At 34.3% G+C, this 23970-nt stretch overlaps 1 protein-coding gene across 1 annotated transcript in view; it reads left to right on the top strand.

Annotated features, from left to right (window-relative positions):
* Positions 1 to 346: 346 nt before the first annotated feature.
* The window catches only part of LOC129227246 (locomotion-related protein Hikaru genki-like), a 195390-nt gene continuing 171766 nt past the window's right edge, over positions 347 to 23970 (top strand). Inside the window, exon 1 of the mRNA XM_054861798.1 lies at positions 347 to 542. Coding sequence (XP_054717773.1) covers positions 347 to 542 — 196 coding nt within the window. The remainder of the gene's footprint in view (positions 543 to 23970) is intronic.

The following is a 23970-nucleotide window of genomic DNA, read 5'->3' as shown; positions in this document are numbered from 1 at the left end:
TATCGAGCATTTTTTATTTATTCCGAAACAAAAGGAAAATTATTTTCCTATGTCATAATAAAAATTATAATCTTTAGTTTTAAGAAAACGTATTTCATATTTAAATGTTGCTATCTTGCAGAAATACGGCTTGAGCATATCGGTTTTCGTATACGTTGTGTTCCTGATCATCACGCAAAAAAGTTCTCAAATTATAAGTTTTATTCCTGTATCAATTTATTAAAGCTTTGCTTTTTTCGTTTTTCGCAGAAAACTGTGATCGTATTTGCTGCTGTCTGCGTTTTAGTGTTAAGCACGTTTAGTGATGGAAGTCCATTGCCGGAAGTAGATGCTCGGCATCATCACCATGGACATCATCATGGCCACCATCACGGGCATCATCATCACCATGGCCACCATCACGGGCATCATCACCACCATGACCACCACCATGATCATCATCATGATCACCACCACGACCATCACCATGGCCATCATCATCACCATGGGCATCACCACCATCACGGGCATCATCACGGACACCATCACGGCCACCACCATGGGCATCACCATTAATAATTTTAACTTAATTAAAAATGAATTTATAAGTCACAATAAAATTTCAAGTATATAATCTAGTTTAGTACTTTTTATTACTTAAAATACACTGCTGTGTTTTCGAAACATCGCACAGATATTCTTGAAAATAATTTTTAACTGATCCGAGTTTCCAAAACTTTTGAAATTAAGTTTCAGTAAGCTGAAGACTTACATTTTTACTTTCTTCTATATCTAATATATAGAAGAAAGTATTGGATTCGTGCAAATTTTCGAATTTCGAATTTTGACGGATTCGAACGTTTTGAGGTGTGCTGAGTCCATTTCGACTATTTTTGGAAAATGTCTGTCTGTCTGTGTGTGTGTATGTGTGTGTGTATGTATGTGTGTGTGTATGTATGTGTGTGTGTGTATGTGTGTGTGTCACGTCTGTGTGTGACCAGTTTTTTGTGGCCGCTCTACAGCAAAAACTACCGCATGAAATCGAACGAAATTTGGTGCACATATGTGCCCCTATGTGAACTTGTGCCCATTGGTTTTTGGCGCGAATTCCTCCAAGGGGGGTGGAGCAATGGGACGTTTTTTCAGTTACGCGTGCTTGCTATTCCTCAGGAAGTAATTGGCGGAATCAAACAAAATTTGGTCCATATGTCGCCATTAACAGGAACAGGTGCTGATTCAATTTTGGTGTCAATAACTCAAACGGGGGTTGAGCTATAGAACGTTTTTTGTCGTCAATTGTGACTGCTGTATCTCAAGAAATAACAAACGGAATCAAACAAAAAATTTTTGACAAGTAGCCCTTAGTGGGTATAAGAGCTGATTTTATTTTGGTGTCAACAGCTAAAAAGGGGGTAGCGCAATCGCCCGTTCTTTTTTTCCATTGTGAGTGCCCTATCTCAAGAAGTAATGCTACGTTCTGGTTGAAATTTGGAATATATGTGAATCCATATGTAAACAGGCTTTGGTTCAATTTTGACGCCAATCGCTCTAAGAGGTGTTGATTTTTTTTTTTTTTTTTTGCGAATAAAAATAGCTTTATTAATGCAACAATAAGAAAGATAAATCGTAATAGATTGTCGTCAGCGTATTTCTCGTGATTTTAATTGTATGGAAATGATCGGAAATATTATCTCAATGATTTAAAATTTTTAACTGTTGCCATCTTATGTTTGTTAACAAATAAAATATTTGTAATTAATTCAAGCAAGGCGTTTAAAATAACTTTCGATTTTCGCTCTTTGCTTTGCTTTTGCAATAATTCAGACATTGGGATGGTCGTCAAGTTTTTGCATGTGTAATTTTGTTTTTGTCAGGAATATTGCTTCCTCGTCAAGCATGGGGAGGGATCAGAAAAAGGAAAAATATAGAAGAAAGTTTCGTGATGGCCACAACATACTAGTTAATTTACGGTGCTATGCAACGTACCTTGCTTAACATGTTTCATAAATTGCATGGTTGAAATCAAGGCATGACATTTAAAATTGCGTAAAGTACATTGCAAATGGTTCCCAAATAAAGGCGATAGCAAGTTTTTCTCACTATAAGAAAAAAAGGTTTGCCATCGAGTGCACGAGAAAGAAAGAAAAAAATCTACACAAGTAGCAAGACAAAGTGCTCTTACATGTTCCGGGTTTACAAGGAACTTTTTTTCAAGTGGGTAAGATGTGAGCATCCGGAGGGAAAAAGGCTGATCTCCCACTGAAAATGTTCCTTTAATTTTAATGTATGTATGACATTTCTTAGTGATTTTTTGAAAACTAAATTTATTTAAAATAAGTAAATCCTTGTACAAGATAAAACTAAGATAAAAGAAAATGCTCCTTATTTTGTAGACTAAGAGGTTCAGCACAAACACACACACATCACATTAAGTGCCTTAAAGTCCAAAAACGCAATGCTGCCAGTCCTTACTTATTTTCTTAGTAACAATATGTGTAGGACACAATAGAGTTAGCATCTGCATTGAACATACGCGTGTTTAATAATTTGGACCGAGGTCAATTTGGATACTGGATACTGAATGTACGCAAAAACAGTGATAAACTTATTTTCTAAGTTTCAATTTTTATATTATGATACTCAGGGTACTATTCCAAAACATTTTGTAAGCTGACAGACCAATCGTATGGGCTAAACATCCCACCAGACACAGTTAAAACGTCGCTGTGAGTACGAGAGCGACGTTATTATTCTTGCACTTAAGCACTGAAAAATATCGTCTGCTTTCAAAAAGTAATATTGTTAAAGCAGAAAACCTAGTAAAAAGAACATGAAATAAGATTTTAGTGGAGCCCCGATTTTACGTCCCCCAAATCTACGTTTTCCCCACATTGCACGTTTTTTTTTTATCAGGTCCCAGTTATGAGGTCCCCCGTTTATGCCTGCTAACTTAGACCGAGGGCCAATTTTCAGGTACTGGATACTGAATGTACGCAAAAACAGTGATAACTTTACTTATTTTCTTTTTGAATGCTGATTTTTTCGTATGTTTTACAGAATATTGTTCAGCCAAACTGCCAGACACATCTAGTGGGCAGTAATGACTGCCAGTGGCACAACTTTATTTATTTTCTAAGTCTCAATTTTTATATTATGATACTCAGGTGCAATTACCTAACGTAACTGAGTAGGTACAGTTTTAAAGACTTGCGCGTTTTGTTAAATTAGTGTTTAACTCATGATTTGGTGGGTTGTTAGTCACGTTGAGTAGTAGTTTATAGGAGGGTCCGACTTCAAACGGTTATTAAAAATTAAGAGATCGTATATAATTAGTTAGGTATTAATACAATTCATCGTATAGTAAATAAAATCAGTGTTTATTTTATAATTGGTTGTTTAGTTGATTCTTGTACTGGAATTGTAAAATAAATTTGATTTATACTCTTGGGTAGGAAATCGAATGTAAGGATGAATAATTTTTTTTTTACTTTTTAGTTCCTCTTTAATTTTGAAGTCGGTTCTTTTTTTTATTTGAAAATAATTCATTTTTTTGCTTTTTAGTGATGTATATATAAAATAAGTACCTAAAGTAGAGTATGTGGTACAATTCTCACGTACATCTTGAGTAAGAAAGCGTAGAGCACAGGAGTCTGAAAACAGCTAAGATGACAGCGCTGCAGCAACAATGAAAAAAAGTCAAAATTAAAATTTTTGAGTTTTGCTAACTAAAAAACGCGTATAACTTCTTTTCTAGTGGATTTAGGTTATTGGACCTTAGGCGCCCGGACAATTTCTTCGTTTCGGGTATTTTTTAAAGATCAACCATTTCAAGTTTGAAAAACAAATTGACCATCCGTTGGCAATAGATACTAAACAAAAAAAAAAAAAAAACTAGTATGTTGTGGCCATCACGAAACTTTCTTCTATATTTTTCCTTTTTCTGATCCCTCCCCATGCTTGACGAGGAAGCAATATTCCTAACAGAAACAAAATTACACATGCAAAAACTTGACGACCATCCCAATGTCTGAATTATTGTAAAAACAAAACAAAGAGCGAAAATTGAAAGTTACTTTAAAAGCCTTACTTGAATTAATTACAAATATTTTATTTATTAACAAACATAAGATGGCAACAGTTAAAAATTTTAAATCATTGAGATAATATTTCCGATCATTTCCATACATTTAAAATCACGAGAAATACGCAGACGACAATCTATTACGATTTATCTTTCTTATTGTTGCATTAATAAAACTATTTTTATTCGCAAAAAAAAAAAAAAAAAAATCAACACCTCTTGGAGCGATTGGAGTCAAAATTGAACCAAAGCCTGTTTACGTATGGATTCACATATATTCCAAATTTCAACCAGAACGTAGCATTACTTCTTGAGATAGGGCACTCACAATGGAAAAAAAGAACGGGCGATTGCGCTACCCCCCTTTTTAGCTGTTGACACCAAAATTAAATCAGCTCTTATACCCACTATCGGCTACTTGTCAAAAAAATTTTGTTTGATTCCGTTCGTTATTTCTTGAGATACAGCAGTCACAATTGACGACAAAAAACGTTCTATAGCTCAACCCCCCTTTGAGTTATTGACACCAAAATTGAATCAGCACCTGCTCCTGTTAATGGCAACATATGGACCAAATTTTGTTTGATTCCGCCAGTTACTTCCTGAGGAATAGCAAGCACGCGTAACTCAAAAAACGTCCCATTGCTCCACCCCCCTTGGAGGAATTCGCGCCAAAAACCAATGGGCACAAGTTCACATACGGGCACATATGTGTACCAAATTTCGTTCGATTTCATGCCGTAGTTTTTGCTGTAGAGCGGCCACAAAAAACTGGTCACACACAGACGTGACACACATACATACACACACACATACATACACACACATATACACACACACAGACAGACAGACATTTTCCAAAAATAGTCGAAATGGACTCAGCACACCTCAAAACGTTCGAATCCGTCAAAATTCGAAATTCGAAAATTTGCACGAATCCAATACTTTCTTCTATATATTAGATATAGAAGAAAGTAAAAAAAGAATGAAGAAAATTGGTTCACAAACAGAGGAGAAAATGGTACCGAAAGAAAACTGCATGCCTATCCTCATATAAATAATAGCCGATGATCGAGTAACCCGCGTGCTTCAACAATGAAACTCGCGCCACGGCATGATAATTTCATAATGTGTTTTGGTAATGTTTAACATGCAAGAAAAGGCTTTATTGTGACAAGGCTGAACTCGACACAGTAACTTAACTGTTTTACTGGTAAGACTGTGCCATTTCAAGGGTCAACTATGAACGCTATCTATTGGAGTATAGGGTTAATCCACTGGAATTAGAGTTACAGTTTCTACTATCAAAATATCACCAAACAGGCAAAGGCTTCGTTAAAAAGTAGAAGAAGAGAAGCAATTTTCACCCCTCATACTTTAACGGGCGACATTCTAGTTAATACATAAAGATATTCATGATAATGTTCAACCTCCAACCATTCCGCTGCTCTGTGTTTTTTTTTTTTTTTTTTTTTTTGTTTTTGTTTTTTTTATAATTCTATATACACTCCCTAGAAATATCTTAAGCTACTTTACACTATACCACTGATGTGACGAAGTAATTAAATCTTCAAAAAGGTTAACCGAATAAGGTGAAAAGCTTAATTTTTTGTGTATATATGCATCAATTCAGAAAAAAATAATCAAGACACGCGAACGTCGCATTTTATTTTCTTGCTTGTTTAAAGAAATTAATTCGTTTACTGTTAACGTAATTTCTTTCGTGAAATTTCTCGGTAGGCATTGCGTGGCATTATATTTTAAGTTGTCGTTATCTTCTTTAAGTTAGAAAAATCTACGATTTTGTGAATAAATCTCGCAAGATATTTTCTTAAAAAAAAAAAAAAAAAAAAAAAAAATAATAATAATAATAAATAACTAAATAAATAAAAGAGCGTTGGTTTTAATTTCATATTTTATCTGTGAAAGAAAATAAAAAGTTCAATAGAAAAAGAAATATTACGCCGCTTAACAAGTACTGAAATAAAAGCTTATTAAACAGCTTTTAAAAAATATTTTTAATTATAGCACGTAATCATAAACAGGAAATTAGCTTTACTTATTTATTTAATTCGAATTAAATAAGTATCTTCGCTAGCATGCGTTATAAAGAAGATGGAAGTTCATTGTTTTTACAGAAAATATTTGCAAATTTAACTAATAGTTTGGAAACTGTTATGCAGAAAAAAAAAAAAAAAAAAAATCAGATGTCGACCGCACACTACTTTCGTTTACGTCTATAAAATAATAATCGATTTTTTCAATAACTGAAAAGAAGGGGTGCATGCACTCTCGTAAGTGCGCTAGAAGCAATACTTCTTAAATACTCATTGAAAAGTATGGTAAACATAAAGAAATATTTCATACTTACAAAATCAGATCAATAGCATTTGCAACTTTTTGCGAGACTTTAATAACGTTTGGTCTCAAACCAAAGACGAGATACATTTTTCAGTTATGTTTAAAAATATCATGTTTTTTTTTTTTTTTTTTTTTTTTTTTTTTTTGAGCAATCACGATTGCTAATACTTGACCGTCCTTGGCGTTGTCGTTCCTTTTTCAACCCCACCTTCCTTTGCAGGCGCGACTCCTTCCGGTAGCCGCTTTGGCGTCCATGTCCTACGCACACGCACGCTCATACACATACACACTTACACACACGCACGTTTACACACATACACACGCGCCTACGTGCATACACGCAGGTCTACGCACACACACAAGCCTACACATACACATACACAATTGTACACACGTAACCGCCCAAGAGGAGGGCAGGAGCCGTTTCTAGAAACAAGTGAGTAGGGTACTAACCAATGAGTAGTGTCCTGTCGCAACTCGTGATTGCGAAATACATAATTTGAGTTCAAAATTTTGGAATTCAAATTAATTATAAACTTAAACAGTTTTTTTTTTTTTTTTTTTTCAAAATAGCATTAATTTTGACTTTGTTGCTTCAAAACACTCGAAGAATATTATTTAAAGAATGGTTTTGAAAAAGGAACGGTTGGCACTTCGATTGCAAAGAAAACAGCAAGCAGTTACTGATCAATGACAGCAAAGCGCCTATGTTAATGAAGTGCCTACTGTTTTTAAGGAGTAGGTATATTTAATTTGTGCATTTTTTCGGAGAAATTGTAACATGTTTCACAAAAAGCTGCTACAAACTTCCAGATAAGGTTCCCTCATTCACGCATTGTTTCCGATGACTTTGAAAGTTATTCACAAACATTTTTTTCCATTGCATTTCTGATACATTATTGCTGAAGAATAAACAATGTCCTAATGAAAAATACTCGGATGTTAGCCAAATCGCGGGGGTTGGTGACATGTGTTTTTTTTTTGAAACCCAATATTTGAAAGAAATCAAAAACATTCCATGCACATTAACAGAGGATTCAAGAAACGCTTATGTTCTATTATTAGTACTCCTGGGTGTCAGAGCTGATCACGACTGAAGCTTCTGTTCCTGAGCGAATGGCAGCGGCTCACCCGAATCAATGTTCGGTGGCTCTAGATTTGCTTGATGGCTAATCATAGCTATTTTGAGACCTAATATGTTCAACTTGCTCAAATCTGGACACAGTTACTGGTTAAATAAACAACGTTAGAATAGAATTTCTGTCATAAAAGTAGCAATAAAAACAATAATCAGATGTTCGGATAATAATTAAGTAAGATTGAATGAATGAGAACCTAAACTCGTAATGAATGAAAAAAACGCACACAAATTTAAAAACTGAAATAAATTAGGAAAATAATTCGCATTAAAAAGTGTTATTTACTTAAATTCCAATTAACGTTCTAAAACATAAAAGTATCTGGAAAGTTCAAAGTTAGCTGGTGTATTTACGAGTGAGTTGGTTCAATAAAAAAAAGACTGCATATTTCCGCTATAGATCTGTTGCCTACTCTATAGTGAGAATTTTAGTTGGCAATGAGCTTCGTTTGAATGAAAAGTTTCGAATTTTCGTACTTATAAATTAAATTTATACTTATGATGAATATCAAGATTAGCGGTCATCGCTGGCTACGTGAACGACTAAATAAAAACATGTGTTGGCTAAAAGATATTGACATCATTTGCCACCCTGTTGCTAGTCCACCTACCTCACCTAAGGGGCAGGGGAGCTACAATACTCTCCTCATCTCCAAAAGTAGAGGTACGATACTCATCCCAACCCCAAACATAGTTATCAACAATTTTTTAAGTTGACAGAAAATATTCCCCTTAAAAAAGAAATAATCTCCTGTTCCCCTAATTACTACTTAGTTATACAACAAACGTTAATGATAACAACTAGTTACGGTCTGAGTAAAAACTTTAAGACCTGTAAACTTTTTAGAAATTAGACACATCTTAAACTGAGGATCAAAAAATCATTTGGGTGATAATTATTAACCTTGAATATAAGTAAAAAAGACAAAATATTTCATTTGTAAGCCGTATTATTTTCATTGTCAGAAAATATTACGGAATTTGAACCTGAGTAAAATCTTTAAAGTCAACATTAGAAAAAAGCATATGAAGACAAACATACAAACACTTATAAGCTTGTGCAGGAGCTATTTCTTCAAATTACTTCAAATATTCTTTTTTCATGGATGAAATTAGTTTTTGACAAAATTCGAGGTCTGTTTTATACCATTCATCTTGTATAGAAGACTTCAGCTTTATTGATGAAATAAAATGTTTCCATTTACATAAACTCTTCTTGCCAAATCATCACATAAGTTTTCTTTTGGGCACGTTTAGGTTCTTGGGAACAATTTTTTGCATTCTTACTCGAATGAATATTTGAATTGTCTTGCTAATATTTCCAATTTTCTCCCGCTACAACTTCAGCATTTGGTAACAGAAGACTCGCAAGGACATTTTGATACTTATGAGTTCGTTTTGCCGGAAACAAACACCACTGAGCCGACACAATATTAAGCAAAGCACTTTCATGTCATGACAGAGCCTCCATCAAGTTGACTCATGAAGAATGTTTCTTTTTCTTTTCGTAAACCGTACCAATAGTACTTCCATCTGCCTAGTCCAGGGCTTCGCAACCGGTGTGCCGCGGCACACTGGTGCGCCGCTACAAGGAACCCGGTGTGCCGCAGTATTTTGTAGTTATATAAAGAGAAAGAGCCTTGACGTATTTTATTTTCAAGTTACGACCGAAGAGCGTTAGTATCGTTCTGTAATTTCTCGATTCACCTTGTCGATCATACCCAACAAAGGAAGAGGCGGAATTTGCTGCCCCACCTCTTTTAAGCTTCTTGTGATCTTATTACTTTCAGTTTCGAAAACGGATTTTAATTTCCAGGAAATCAACTAATTATACAGATTTTTTTCTAAATCTTTCGCAAACGGAAGTATTGTCCCCTCCCCCAGGAATTTTAGCCCCAGTTTTAGCTTTTGTCCTCCTCTTTTCCAGTTCCGATACTACCAGTACCGATTCTTTTATCGTAGTTTCTCAAAGCTCGGTTCTGAAACTTAGTAAAATAGAAATTAAAACCATACACTGTTACCTCCATCGTGAAGCTCTCATGGCAGAACTTACCAGATGAGCTGAAGTCAGCTTTGGCTGAAGTCGTGAATTTTATAAAATCGAGTCCGCGTAATTCTCGCCTTTTCTCCGTACTTTGTGAAGAAAGGGGGGCAGATCACCACTCCCTACTTCTTCAAACAGAGATTCGCTCTCTTTCATGTGGTGAGGTACTATTAAGAATTTTTGAATTGAGGGACGAGGTACGTTTTGATTTTAAAAAACGAAATGCAGTACGCCAGTTTGTTGCAAGACAAATATTGGCTGGGAAAACTAACGTACATAGCTGCCATTTTTGAAAACCTTAACGAATTGAATCAGAAAATGCAAGGACAAGGAGAGAATTTGGGTTACATGTGTGGACAAGACAAACGGGTTCAAATCAAAAATTCAGCTGTGGAGAGAAGAAGCAGTTCGTGGCTCACTGGACATGTTCAAACGGACCGTCAACATGGTATATGAAGAAAATGGCATGGAAAAAAAGCTGCTGAATGTGGTGGCAGAACATTTAGTCATACTTCAGGACACGTTTAAGCACTATTTCGAGAATAGTAACATGGGACAGGATGACTGGATTCGCGATCCATTCTCTTCATCTGCGGATGCATTAGTTGAAGACCTTTCTTTGAGGCGCGAGAATAATTTATGGACCTCAAGAGCGACCGTACTCTTACGCTTAAGTTGAGCGAAGTGCCTCTGGACGAATTTTGGTTGCATGGTGGGATACTCATTTTTAAAAATGAGTATCCCACTATCTCTTGCCTTGATATTGATGTGCTGCTACCATTTTCAACTACATATCTTTGCGAACTCAGCATCTCAGCCCTCGCACTTATAAGAAACAGTTCGTATAGCTCTTTCCAGCTAGAGCCGAACATCAAACGTTTTGGAAAAAATTAGTGTCATAACAGAAGTTAGGAGCTTGGTTTCAATTTCTTGCTTGCTTCTTTCTTGAAACATCATTTGATAAATCGTTTAATTGCAGTGTGCACTTTTATGACATGTTTGACAGAAAAGCTTTGAAACATATGAAGCATAATTTTCTGTAAAAAGCTATACTTTTGTTGTTCATTATCAACCTCAATACATTCAAAATATATAAATTTTGCTTTATAAATAAATTTCAACGTTTGCTATAATTATTTTATTCATATGAGAAAAGTCCCCCTCCCCCGTCTTTTTACCAGTGAATGATAAAAACATTTCTATATTACCACTTCGAAATTAAGTTCAGTGTGCCCCGTTGATCTAGAAATTTCTTAAGTGTGCCACAAAGTAAAAAAGGTTGAGAAGCACTGGCCTAGTCCATCCAAATTCCACTTCTTTTCGTTCGAAAAAAAATTTGTATTCATTGATGGTTATCCCAGGTCAAGATTTCCTTGCTAAAATTCAAACGCTCTGCTGGAATGCCTATTCAGTGACCAGTGGCGCACCCACGGAGGAGACTGAGGGACTTAAGACTCTCCCAGAGATAAGATGAAATTCAGAAATGGCCATAACCTCCTTGACTAGACCTAAGAAAACGTCTAAAATTGCGTCTTTCGGCCGATAATTTTGGGAATTTTACAAAATATTTGAAAATTACTCTTCTTAAAATACGACTGCTCTCTCTGTAAAACTCTTTCCTAACAATCGATTTTTCTCTCCACAGAGAAGTCAGCCTCTTTCTTTAAAAAGAAAGCATTTGTTGCAACTTTCTTTATTCAATGTTTTCTCCTAATTTGAGCATAATTAAGTTGGTGTGTATTTTTTATGATTTACAACTTTAAACGGATTGTATGGTTCGACAGATAGAAACACTGAGAACAGGACAGCGAAATTTATTCTTCCCTGACATTTTATAAAGTTGGTATACAATTAAAATAAAAACTGTGCAATATAACTTTACTGATACGAAATTTAAAAAAAATTCTACATACATCTGGGAAAGGTTAAAAAACACTAACTTTGCCTCTCTATTCACGAATCAGAGTTCCTTTAAAGAAAACCTAGCCACTCCCAGAAAAAAGTCCTGAGTGCGCCAGTGTCAGTGACTGATGCTTAGTCAATTTTCCTGCATAAATAAAACCTCCACACCCTCTAATTGCGTCATATATCTTTTTTGATAAACATTTAAACCTATCTTTTAAATAAGTTTCCTGCTTTAGTACTTTTTAGATGATGTAAGTTTGTAAATTCTTCTTCCATCATATGGGGAGAAAACTTTAGGTCTTTCCAAGGCGTTATTTTTGCAATAATCGTGTTTCAATTTTTAAAAAATGTCGACTTCAGTGTTCGATGTCCCAATTTTTTTCTCAACAGTACGCTTAATCATCCTCGTTGAAGAAAAATTTTCAATTTGCCTTCTTTCATGAACAGTTAACTTCTTACCTTTCGATATCTTCACAGAAAGAACCAAAACTTTGAAATTAATGACAAGACTACAAGTTGAAAGGTTTCCACAATCTAGTGGCCTTAAAGTTTTTACTCAGACTGAAATACTAACTTCGCATACACCGCTGTTTTTCTGATAGTTGCATGCTTGACAAATCTTGTCAAATGCGTTATTTCTCATCCATGACCATTAATAATTAATCTTATTACTATTATATATGCGAAAGTTTGTCTGTATGGATGTATGGATATTTGTTACTCTTTCACGCAAAAACTACTGTATGGATTTTGATCAAACTTTACAATAATATAGCTTATGCATCAGAATAACACATAGGGTAGATTTCGTCCCGTTATGGGGGGCAAAACTCCCTTAGGGGGGCAATAAAACACAATTTTCGTATAAATTCTCTAATATGGGAATGAAAAAATACTTGCACATATTAACATTATATGTCTATCGAAAGCTCTGATTTTTCTGCTGAAGATGGCACCTGTTCGAAATTTCTAAGTTTAATGAAAAACGAGTTATGAGCATTTTAATTCCATATTCGAAGGCTTTCCTCAACTCAATACAATATTTAGTGTATCATCTCAACTCCCTGTCGAAAGCGACTATTGTTGTATTGTTGACTATCTTTGCTTTTCGTGATTGTTCAAGGCTTTTCTCAAGTCAAATCTTGAAGTAAGATTTTTGCACAAGATTGGCAAATAATGCATGGATTTGGTTGATTATTTTCCATTTTAATGCAACTTTGAGGCAATTAATAGTTTTTTTTATTTATTTGTGTTGACTGGGTATTTAATTGATCAGCAGGAATCTAGCCAAACTTTTTTTGTGAAATCATTTCAATAGCTAAGGCATTTGGAATTTTTTTCAACTGTCGCTCTTTTTCAAGCTAAAGACTAGGCAATACTGTTTTTAGGTTTTCACCATGTAACCAAATATCGCCATTTCTTTAATATTTCTTCCTTTAAATTTGTTAACACGTAAAATAGTCGCCAACTAAATTAAGCGAATCCATAAACAGCACAAAAACTTCCATTAATTTGTCTTTGCCCAATTTCAAACAATTGCTAAATTTTTACTGTTTATTGGAAACATTTCGGGTAGCATCATTTTATAATCACCAGAATTATCTCTGTATTTGGCGACTCTCTTCGATGAAAATCAGTAACACACAGTTTTGCAAAGTAGGGAGGAGGAGTCCCATTTAAGGTATCCCAAAACGATTAACGCAAATTTAATAACATTTTAAATCGCAGTAAGGGATTACAGGCAGCTACACTTTTTAAAAGTTTGTACTTCAATAGCAATATAGAAAAGGTTTTAGACTATGTTAAAAAAGAAAGAAAAAAAGATCATTCTTTTTAAACAAGTGAAGTTTAATTTTATATTTTGGAGATTCCTCAAATTTGTATAATGCTTAAATATCGTTTTTTCGTTTCTAAAAGAGTACTACTATTTTTACTCTGGTAAAATAGTACTCTGGTGCAATGGTATTTTTACTCTGAACTTTTTCGTATTGTAATCAGGACCGTTTACGTTACTTAGAAACAGTTGATTTCCTTCTGGTGGGGATTTTAATGGTTTGATGTTCTGACTCTAAAGGGACATTATTAGAATCAGGATTTGTAGTGATTGTTGACCCTTTTTCGGGACGATTTCTACGGTAAGAAGTTATACATTATATAATAATTTAGATTTCCGGTGTAGCGCTGGATGTTATGTATTTGACGAAGATCGGGATTATAAGGGAACTGTTTCACTTTATTTAAGAATAGTTGACCTCACTCGAATTGGATTTTTTGAGAATTACCCAAATTAACTTCTTTACAACTCCTGAACGTTTTCAAGATTTTTTGAGTGTCTTCCAAGTTTCGTCGACATTTCATTTATCTCCCTTCCCTCTGATTTTCAGTTTTAATCATACCTTTTGATACATTTAAGGGGGCAGGCAATTCGAAATGTCAACGAAACTCGAGACAAACAATTTTTCGGTAACTATTTGATCTCTGCGTGTAATGACCATTAACTAGAATCAATTGAAAAAAAAAAACTACATCAACGTGAGCGAAGCCGCGGGTAAAAGCTAGTAGTACAATATTATTAAAATCCTTTTAATTTAATTTTCCCACTTTCACAAAAAATTTTACTGAACTTAAAAGTTTTTACTCAAGCTGTGTTAGTAGATGTTTAAAAGCTAATTTTTTTATGAAGTTACTATCTTTTTCTTTTGTAAAAAAGTTGGTGATTAGAAAAAAAATAATATGCAATTAAATAATTTACTTTTAATCGTTACCGGCAGTTACAAAATTATCCCATTCTTCATCATAAACTTATGAACTCATCTAATCATTATTTTTCTAGTAAGTTCTGGCAAAATTTAAAAGAAACATATGTATATTAATACAGAAAATCTAGAATATTCATCTTCGCTTCAATTAAGACTCAGATTCAACTCACAAGAAAATCGTGGAGATATTGAAAAAGTTTTTTTATGCATGGCCTTATCTTAAATATTATTGCTTAAAAACTCGTCAAAACGGACTCATAGTTATTTACATAATCAAATAAAGGCGTGCATTTAATTATGTTAGTGTTGCTATATTAGGTGTGATGAAAGAAGAAAAAAAAGTCTAGCGTTCTAGGTCAGTGGCTCTGTCATTGTCTCGGACAAAATATTTGTACTTAGAATATCAACTTTTTCAAAGAGCGCAGATTTTTTTTTTCTCAACGATCTTCTTTTTACGAGAAGTATTGCGATGGTGTGAAATTGTTCTTCCGATTGCAGATGAGTGTTACACAATTTATCTTGTTTCTAATTCGGAAGTTCATTTTTAAAACTCTAAATCTATTGAAGCATGAAAGTCCAAGCACTGACTATATTTTATTGAATATTCTTCGTTTGCTGAAATAGTATATAAAGATAGCAGAAAATTGTTTAAGCCATTCTTTTGCAAACAGCAAGTTTTGAAACAGAGTTCCTTCTTCAGGTGCTTGGAAAATCCCTCCTGGAAAAAAATGGTAAGCGATTGATAGTGATTGTACCTAAATTTACGATTTAAGTTTTGAAGTTTTATTATAACGAAATTAAGATTCTGGTTTCGCTTTGTTTAAGCTTATACAATGTATGATTTTAAGCAAAGAGCATAACTTTTATATTTTTGGCCCTTTCAGTTCAGATTTTATTAGTTCTTTTCTTTGAAAATAAACTTTGACTCATTATTCAGGGACTGTAAGTGAACAATAGCTCATTCTGGTCAATAATAAACAATTAAGTACTCAACTAATCAAGAATTGTAGTTTCACTTTCTATTTTAGAATGCTCTTTTAAGAACTTCATCTTTTTATTGATTGCCGGGGATACACTCACACAGCACAGTAAAATGTGTCGTTTATACATATACTCTCGTTCTCTTCTTACATTACGTGCAGCAGCGTCCTCTATTTAGGCATTAAAGTATTAAATTGCAACCAATTCGCAGTTCCAGAGCTTGAATATGCCACCTTGCGGTGATTTAAGGAATTTTTCAATGGGGGGTAAAAAAATTCAATTTTTCAATCAGACAAGGCAGATGTCTGATTGAACAGATCATATCCATCATCAGTGGGTTGGTATTTATTTTACCTCTATCAGTTCCCATTATGCAGAGACTTCAGATTTTTATTTTATTTATCGGGGGGAAACTGAGAATGTAATTTTGAACATAAACTTTCAGACGATTTTTGTGTATCAATTTAAAAAGAAAATTTCTGGGAGGAGATTTTTTAAAATTAATAGTTTTCAGAAACAACAAACTAATTTTGAGCTCTACATTATTCGCAACTCCAGAGCTCGAATACGCTTGCGGAGATTAACAATACTAAAAAAAAAGGTAAAACATTCCATTCCACGTGCTTTTTTTTTTTTTTTTTTTGAGTAAATTACAGGCTTCAGACAGTTTATGATGTAATTTAATTTCAGAAGAATAGAAAAGAAAGCTTCCCACAAACACAATGAAAAATTACTGTCATTCACTAAGCGTCAAAGCAAGTTACAAGTTGCGGCGTGCTTTTGTTTTATCTTTTTCATCCGCAATTAGACAGTGCCTGCGGCGCCCCTTATAATTTATTGGAGTAGCAAATTTAGAAGATCAGAAATGTAACGTACTACATTAAAATTGAGAATACTGTAATTTTTCAACTACGCTAAATTGTTTTAACCCAATGAAATTATGAATCGTTTTATGGAAGTTATCCGAATATAATTCAAACTCGAATGACATCCTATTAAAAATTACATATTTTTAAATACTGGAGAAAACAAATTTGGGAAGATAAAGTATGTTAAAAGAACAGACCGAGGAATAAAAGATTAACTTCCGTACCAGTGAATATAATAATGATGTTTGCCAGTAATCAAAACAGAAAGAACAACTTTTATTGATGTATGTAATGTTATTTTTGCAGAAAATATAGACCGTTATGGAGGACAGTGGTATTCTACAAAATTAAGTGCATACTTATTTTTAGGGAGTAGTTGCATTTGCAACAACTCTCTAAATTGCAAGAAAATCAAAATTTGCAAGAAAGTAGTTTTCTTTATTAGCAACTGATGAAAAATAAATTCAAGAAATTTTTATTCTTGACTATTATTATTTATAGGTAGACTTTTTTTTTTTTTTTGAAACTTCTTTTACAGTACCAAAAATATTGATTTTTCATAGTTTATTTTGTACTAGTGGTACCCGCACGGCTTTGCCCGTAATAGAAAGATTGAAAGGGCTTTTGGTTCGCCTGTGTATTTAGAAATAATGTATGGTGAATTTTCTCGCTAATTGGCTTGTACCCATGTTACGGTTCCACGTTATGATAATTTCGTATCTCGCCAATTGGCTTGTGCCCATGTTATGGTTCCACGTTATGATAATTTCGTAATTTACTCGTCCATCTTATGATTGCTTTTTTCTTAAAATTGGAATGGAAAAAGAACCACAACGAATTTTTGAAAAATTGCTTCGAGGTGCACACCTCCATGCTACAAACTAACTTTGTGCCAAATTTCATGAAAATCGTCGAACGGTCTAGGCGCTATGCGCGTCACAGAGATCCAGACATCCTCCGGACATCCAGACAGTGAGACTTTCAGCTTTATTATTTGTAAAGATTGGCTTGCTATTGAAGTAATGTATCGAAAGAAACATATTTCTCTAGAAAACATAAATATTAGTTTCTTTGTTTAACTCAAAATTTATTCCAAAAATATAGATTATGAAAAGTTCTCATATTACAATGCAGTTAGGGTTGCTGCACCGAATGAGACAGAAGAAGTTTCGTATGATTCTCTATATCTTATGCTTAAATCTCAAGTAACCTTTTGTTATGGTTGTTTAGAAACCAAGCATGCCTTTGCGGCGCGCTGAAACACTGTAGGCTGACAGTGTACCAGCGTTTGAATGGGTATTGGTATTTATCAATATCAGAAATTAATATTGTCCTGTTATAGCACAAAAGCAGCGATTCCAAACTGTATTTCTTTTATTTCTAGAGAAATATTAAATTCTTGAAATCAGGTTTTCATTTTACGAATAAAGAATTTCAAACTCTGTACCTGAAGGGTAAAGGGCAATATGTCCGTTTTTTAAAGATCGGGATTTAAACACCATATCTTGAGTAACGTTTTATACTCTATTCAGAGTCGTAAAGCAGTGAGATTGTAATTGACACATTTTCATTTTCTAAGCTTATAAACGGCAATTCAGGAATACATATTTAAAAAGAAGTACTTTAAACTCTTCTCCTGGATAGTTTTAGTTTCGTGAATTAGTGCCTTTTACCTCCCTAGTGTAGGGTTTTACATGCGTATTAAAGTTTGAACTAAACGTATTCATTTTCTTTGTAATTTTTAACCGACTTCAAAAAGGAGGCGGTTATCAGTTCATACCGTATGTATGTTTTTTTTTTTTTTTTTTTGTTTGTTTGTCCACTCATAGCGTCTCACCTAGTGAACCGATTTTGATGATTCTTTTTTTAATGGATAGGGGATGGCTCAACTTAGGTCCCATTACTTTGTTTGACCATATTTGTTCTTTAGAAAAAAAGTTATGGGCAAAAAACAGTACATTTTATGCAATTTCCTTATTAAATGATTAAAATGATATTGTAGCGAAGTTCGCACTTTTCATCCGTGGATAACGGTGGTCAGTGGTAGAATTCTCGCCTCCCAAACGAGCGACCCGGGTTCAAATCCTGACTAGGACACAGTGAATCTTACTAAAATTTTGTTTCTACTGTTTCCCGTATTTTCTCGAATGTTCTATTAATTTCTGTATCTTTCCAAGTATGGAAAGTTCCAGCACTTTCTCAAGTTGTATATAAGGAGATGTAACGTTAATTCGTGGTTCTGAATAAAGATCTCGAGTTGAGACTAACGAGTAAAATTGTTATAAAAGTTTGGTGCCATATAACATTAATAGTAATTGTAATGATAATTTTGAATAAAGGCTTTTCTAAAGCAATACAGTGATATAGAGTCGAACTTTTTACTAGGTAACTTCTTACTTTTACTGAAATATCTACATTTACACTAAAATGAATGAAATAAAAAAATTTTGAAAAAAAAATAGAACCGACTTCAAAATTGCTCTAAAAAGTGAAAAATAATTTTATTCTTTAAACACCATCGATAATGCTTTTAAACATAATTTTTGAAGTTGGCGCAAAAACGATAGATAAAATCATTCACAGGCATAACTCAACTACAACTATAAATTTAACCAGGCCCAGTTTCTTCACTATCACATAAATTATGCATTGATGACAACATATTTGAATAACGACATAAATATTTCGTTCGTAACTTTGGATGCTTTTCTGAAAAAAATATGAACGAAGCTTGGTTACTAGGGTGGGCCGAAAAAACTTTTTTTGGAAATCTGTTTTTGGATAGTGCGGAAAAGTTGCTATATGGGCCCGTTATTACCCATAAAAAATTTCGCTGAATTTGTTTAATATTTAGCCGGCGCTATTTGACCTTGAAAACTGAAAAAAAGGGCAAAAATGCACTTTTTCAAAAAAAAAAAAGGGAGGGGGGAGGTCGAAAATAAAAGTTTGAAGCTAGTTTCAGCAAACATTAGAAGTATCTGTCAGTGAATTAGTTGAAATCCTTAAAGACTTTTATACATTTCGTAGAATATTTAGCTACGCTCCTTTAAGACTGAAACATTGGAAAAATGAAAAAAAAAAAAAAGTAGTTTCGAAATAAGTAAGTACTGAAATGTTACGCAGTACGTTACTTAGAAAAAACAGTGAAAATTCAATCAATTTTATGCGACATTTGTACGCCAATTTTAAAAATGCACACACTCAAATAAAAAATAGTTACATAAGATGCTAATTTTTTAATCTTCGGTTCCAATTGTTTCTCCTGGATAATAAACGGCGCTCAACTACTTCTATTATTCCTAAGATTATTTTATAACTATTTTATATATATATTTGACAAATAGAGCCCTTGAGTATTAAAAAAATGTGAATTCTCTGAAGTCTTTTAAACTGGTTAATGAATTGAACGCAAGTATTCTTCTTTTTCTTAAGCCATTTCTTCCTCTCGACTTTATGACCCACTTAAGATATAAAAACCACCGACAAGATATGCTATAATTCTACACCTCCACAGCTGGGAATTAAGCAATTAAAGGGGTCCTCTCTTGTGTCCAATGTCCACAATGAGTTGCCACTGAGGCATCTTATACTGGAATTGGACGGTTGCACAAAGTGGCCACATTCATATTCTGGAGCTATCGAACAACTTCTTAGAGATTGTGAAAAAAATACGGTGGTCAAATTTGATGAAATTGACTGCAATCTTCTGGTTTTGGACATGGAAGATATAAAAAAATTAAGTACTGAACAACAATATTTGTATAGTATCTGTCTTTCCGTAAAAGATGATAGTTGTCCTTCAAACGTGGCTGACAGTAGCCCAGGCAAACTCAATCAGTCATGCGCGATGGCTGACAACTACAAACCGTTTGTTACGCTTGTATATAGGCACTCCAACTCCATCAGAAAACCTTACAATGCTTGTAAAGTATGTAATTTTAGTTTATGCTCCAATGTGGTTTGAAATAAAAAGGAAACCGAACTGCCAGTACCGCGCCCAACATTTTTGGAAAATGATTTCTCTTGCAAGGCAGTTTCCAGACAACGTTAAGGAGATAATTTTCAAAGTTCTCTCAAGTAATTCATATTTCGCTCATCCTGAACAGCTACTGTTGACAATGTTGTTTGACTCAAGAAAATACATTCGGGAATTAGCTGTTAGGCGCATTCTGAACTCTAGAAATAAGAAGACGAAGAGCTCGGATAGTGTACGATTTTTTGAGCATCCTAAACTCAATTTTGAAGCCGTTGATTATGTTGATTTAGTTGATTGGGCAAACTGTGTTGTAACAGAACCACCTCTTACAATGCATCTAAAAGACCAACAATTGAAAGAAATGTGCAAAGAACATTCGACAGAGTTTACTTTCGAGAAATTTCCCTGTCACACGCAAGCTGTGAAACTTTGTGTGAAACTAATAACCAAAGCTGCAATAAAAGTTCGTGGTGAAACTGCACGAGATGGATACATTCGTGCTAAACTTCAAGCTAGGAAAGAACTTCCATCATTTGATAACAAGGGACAATATTATTCCAAAAAATAATATTCATTATGCATGAATTGTTATAAACCAAATTTGAAGATTTTTTTTTTAATTTTATTATCTATATATGTAATTCTCGAAAATGTATGATACTATTGCGTGATAATAATTACTATGATTAATGGCGCTATTTAATTAATTAGTCTATGATTTAATTTTGAAAAATAACTTTCACATTGGTTTTTAAAGAAATTCAATATTTTTTTCATTTTTCTCCAATTTTTTATGTCGGAAAGGAGCGGTTAAATGCTCATTAAAATCAATGAAACATTTTATGGGCTCGAACTGGCTCATTATACAACATTTTCGGTGCATTCCAGCAAAATATTTGGAATTTAGTTTTTTAAAAAAAATTTCGACAAAAATTCATTTTTCTCTTTTTTTTCGGTTTTTCAGTGTCAAATAGCGCCGGCTAGATATTTTTTAATGTCCAAGAATTTTTTTGTGAGTGCTAACTAGCTCACTACGCAACTTTTGCGCGCTATCCAAAAATTGATTTCGAAAAAAAAATTTTTTTGGCTTATTTCGGCCCACCCTAATGGTTACACTGGATTTTACGTTTTGTTTTTGCGCCAACTTCAAAAATTATGTTTAAAAGCATTATCGATGGTAAAGTAAGACAAAACAACGTAAGCAGAAGCACAAATTTGTAAATAACAGCAAAAAGCACAAAGGTATTTATTTATCTTATTATCGATGGTGTTTAAAGAATAAAATTATTTTTCACTTTTTAGAGCAATTTTGAAGTCGGTTCTATTTTTTTTTTTTTTTTTTTCATTTTTTTTTTTTTTTGACTGGATAAGAAATTAATAGCCGGGTACCAGGTACAAATTTGGTCAATCATTTCCTCTCGGACGATAATTGGTGAGGAGCATCCGGGAATGGTATCAAAAAGCCTCGTGAAGGTCAGCTGCGTGTAAGAGGGTGGGATGCGCGGTGGTAGCCTCCCAATCATGTAAAGAAAAATTAAAAAGTCAATCATTTCCTCCCGGCTAAAACTTTGTCAAGTTATAGTTAAGACAATATCTCGAAGGAAAATAAAAAGTCAGCTGGCGTAACGTGGTGGGTTATCAGTCAGCGGGTAGGTCGAACATGTAAAAATGTAAAAAAAAAAAAAAAAAATCAATAATTTCCTCTCAGCTAAGAATTTGCCAGATTTCAGCTTATATGCAACTATGAATAAATACACAAGTCAGCTGGCTGTACCCCGGGAGAAAAATGGTCAGCTGATACATTGAAAGTTGAATCGATTACTTCAGAAAGGACCTAAGTCCAATGGATTTTCGTAAAACTCACGCGCTTTCTGAAATATCCGATTCAGTTATGACGTAGGAGTTATGCGGGAGCATCTATCGCATACTAGAATGCACCAGCTGACTAGTTTTCCCTCGACTTACTGCCAGCTGACTTTATTTATTATTTAGAGAAGTATATTAGCAAGAAGTGACATATGTTAAATTATTGTCGTTGTTTCTCTAGATTGAAGTAACACACGCACGCTAGCATAGCACGCAATAAAGTTATTCAGCCTACTGTTTACATTCGCCCCGTGAATGGATTTGGTCCGGCCAGCGGTTAGCTTACAAACCAAATAACCGACCTTAAGTTAATAATATATTTTCTTTTTGCATTCTTTAGAGAAAACTAAGCCCAAAAAATCTCAAAAACCGCACTATTGATCGCTTAAATAAGAACATTTCGTAGGCATACAGCGAGGACCAGGGGTACCACTGATTAGACCAGCGGGTTCCAACCTTTCACAGCCAGCTGACTTGTGTATTTATTCATAGTTGCATATAAGCTGTCATCTTTCAAATTCTTAGCTGAGAGGAAATTATTATTTTTTTTTCACATGTTCGACCTACCAGCTGACTGATAACCCACGCGTTACGCCAGCTGACTTTTTATTTTCCTTCGAGATATTGTCTTAACTATAACTTGACAAAGTTTTAGCCGGGAGGAAATGATTGACTTTTCAATTTTTTTTTTACATGATTGGGAGTCTACCGCCGTCCATCTCACCCACGGACACGCAGCTGACCTTCACGAGGCGTTTTGATACCATTCCCGGATGCCTCTCACCAATTATCATCCGAGAGGAAATGATTGACCAAATTTGTACCTGGCTGCCGGACTATAAGTATCTACAGCAGACTAAACAAATAATACAAATTCAATATGGTCTCTTTAAATGAGAGAGAAAACAAAGCAAGTTTGATACTAAATTTAAATTTGTCTTTTAAACAAGAAGTGTACAAATAATCTCCAAAAACATTCTAGAGCATTCTAAGTTATAACGGAGATTCAACACAAATCGCTGTCAGCGCAGTTTGTTTTGAATACTCTAGATCAGTAGTTCTCAACCTTTTCACTACTGAGGACCATTTGGTGACCTTCCGAATTCTAAGTGGACCACATGCGATAGAAATAATATTTTCACAACAATTATATTAGGTAAAATGAGGTGAATTCGAAAGTTTTCTGTAATAAATTTAATTACGACTATAAAAATGACTCTTATGAATTTTCATTAGCTGCTCGTAGACCGTATGAAAATTGTTTGCTGATCACAGGTGGAGAGTCATTGCTCTAGATCCATCCACAGTGCTTTTGAGGTATCATTACTCCAGTCAAATATTCTTTTAAGACTATCAAAAATTGTTATTACCACCATATTTTTTCATGAAATCAAAAAAAACTTGTCTGACTCAGAGACTACAGAACTATACAGGGTGGTCCCGAATTCATGGTACAAACTTTAATGGTAGGTACAGGCCATTGTAACAAGGATTTATTGTATAGGAATGTATAGTCGCAAGTGACGTGGTTAGGCGTAAACAGGGGAAATAACGGCCGAAAGGAAAAACAAAGATTTTATTGAAATCGTTGTTGACAAGTGTCATATTTACAGTAAGTGTTCAAAATTACGTCCACCATTAGCGATACATGCTTGACAGTGTCGGTGCAGCGATTGGCGTACACGTTCAAAGATGCCTGGTATTTCACGCACACCTGCAGCAGCTACAGATATGCGAGCGACGAGATCCTCATCTGAGTCAACTGGAGTCTCATAAACAAGACTCTTTAGATGTCCCCATAAAAAGTAATCGAGGCTCGAGAAATCGGGAAATCGGGGTGGCTAAGGGACTGGTCCACCACACCCAATCCATCTAGCACCAAACGTGGCATTTAGGTAATTCCGTACATCAATGCTGAAGTGTGCTGGCGCCCCATCGTGCTGAAACCACATGCGGTTACGAATGGCGATCGGAACATCATGCAGCAGTTGTGGTAACACTTCTTGCAGAA

The sequence above is a fragment of the Uloborus diversus genome, chromosome 1 (genome assembly GCF_026930045.1).
Source record: "Uloborus diversus isolate 005 chromosome 1, Udiv.v.3.1, whole genome shotgun sequence".
NCBI lineage: Eukaryota > Metazoa > Arthropoda > Arachnida > Araneae > Uloboridae > Uloborus > Uloborus diversus.
Note: the sequence above shows the minus strand (reverse complement) of the source record. Positions and strands in the feature narration are given on the sequence as shown.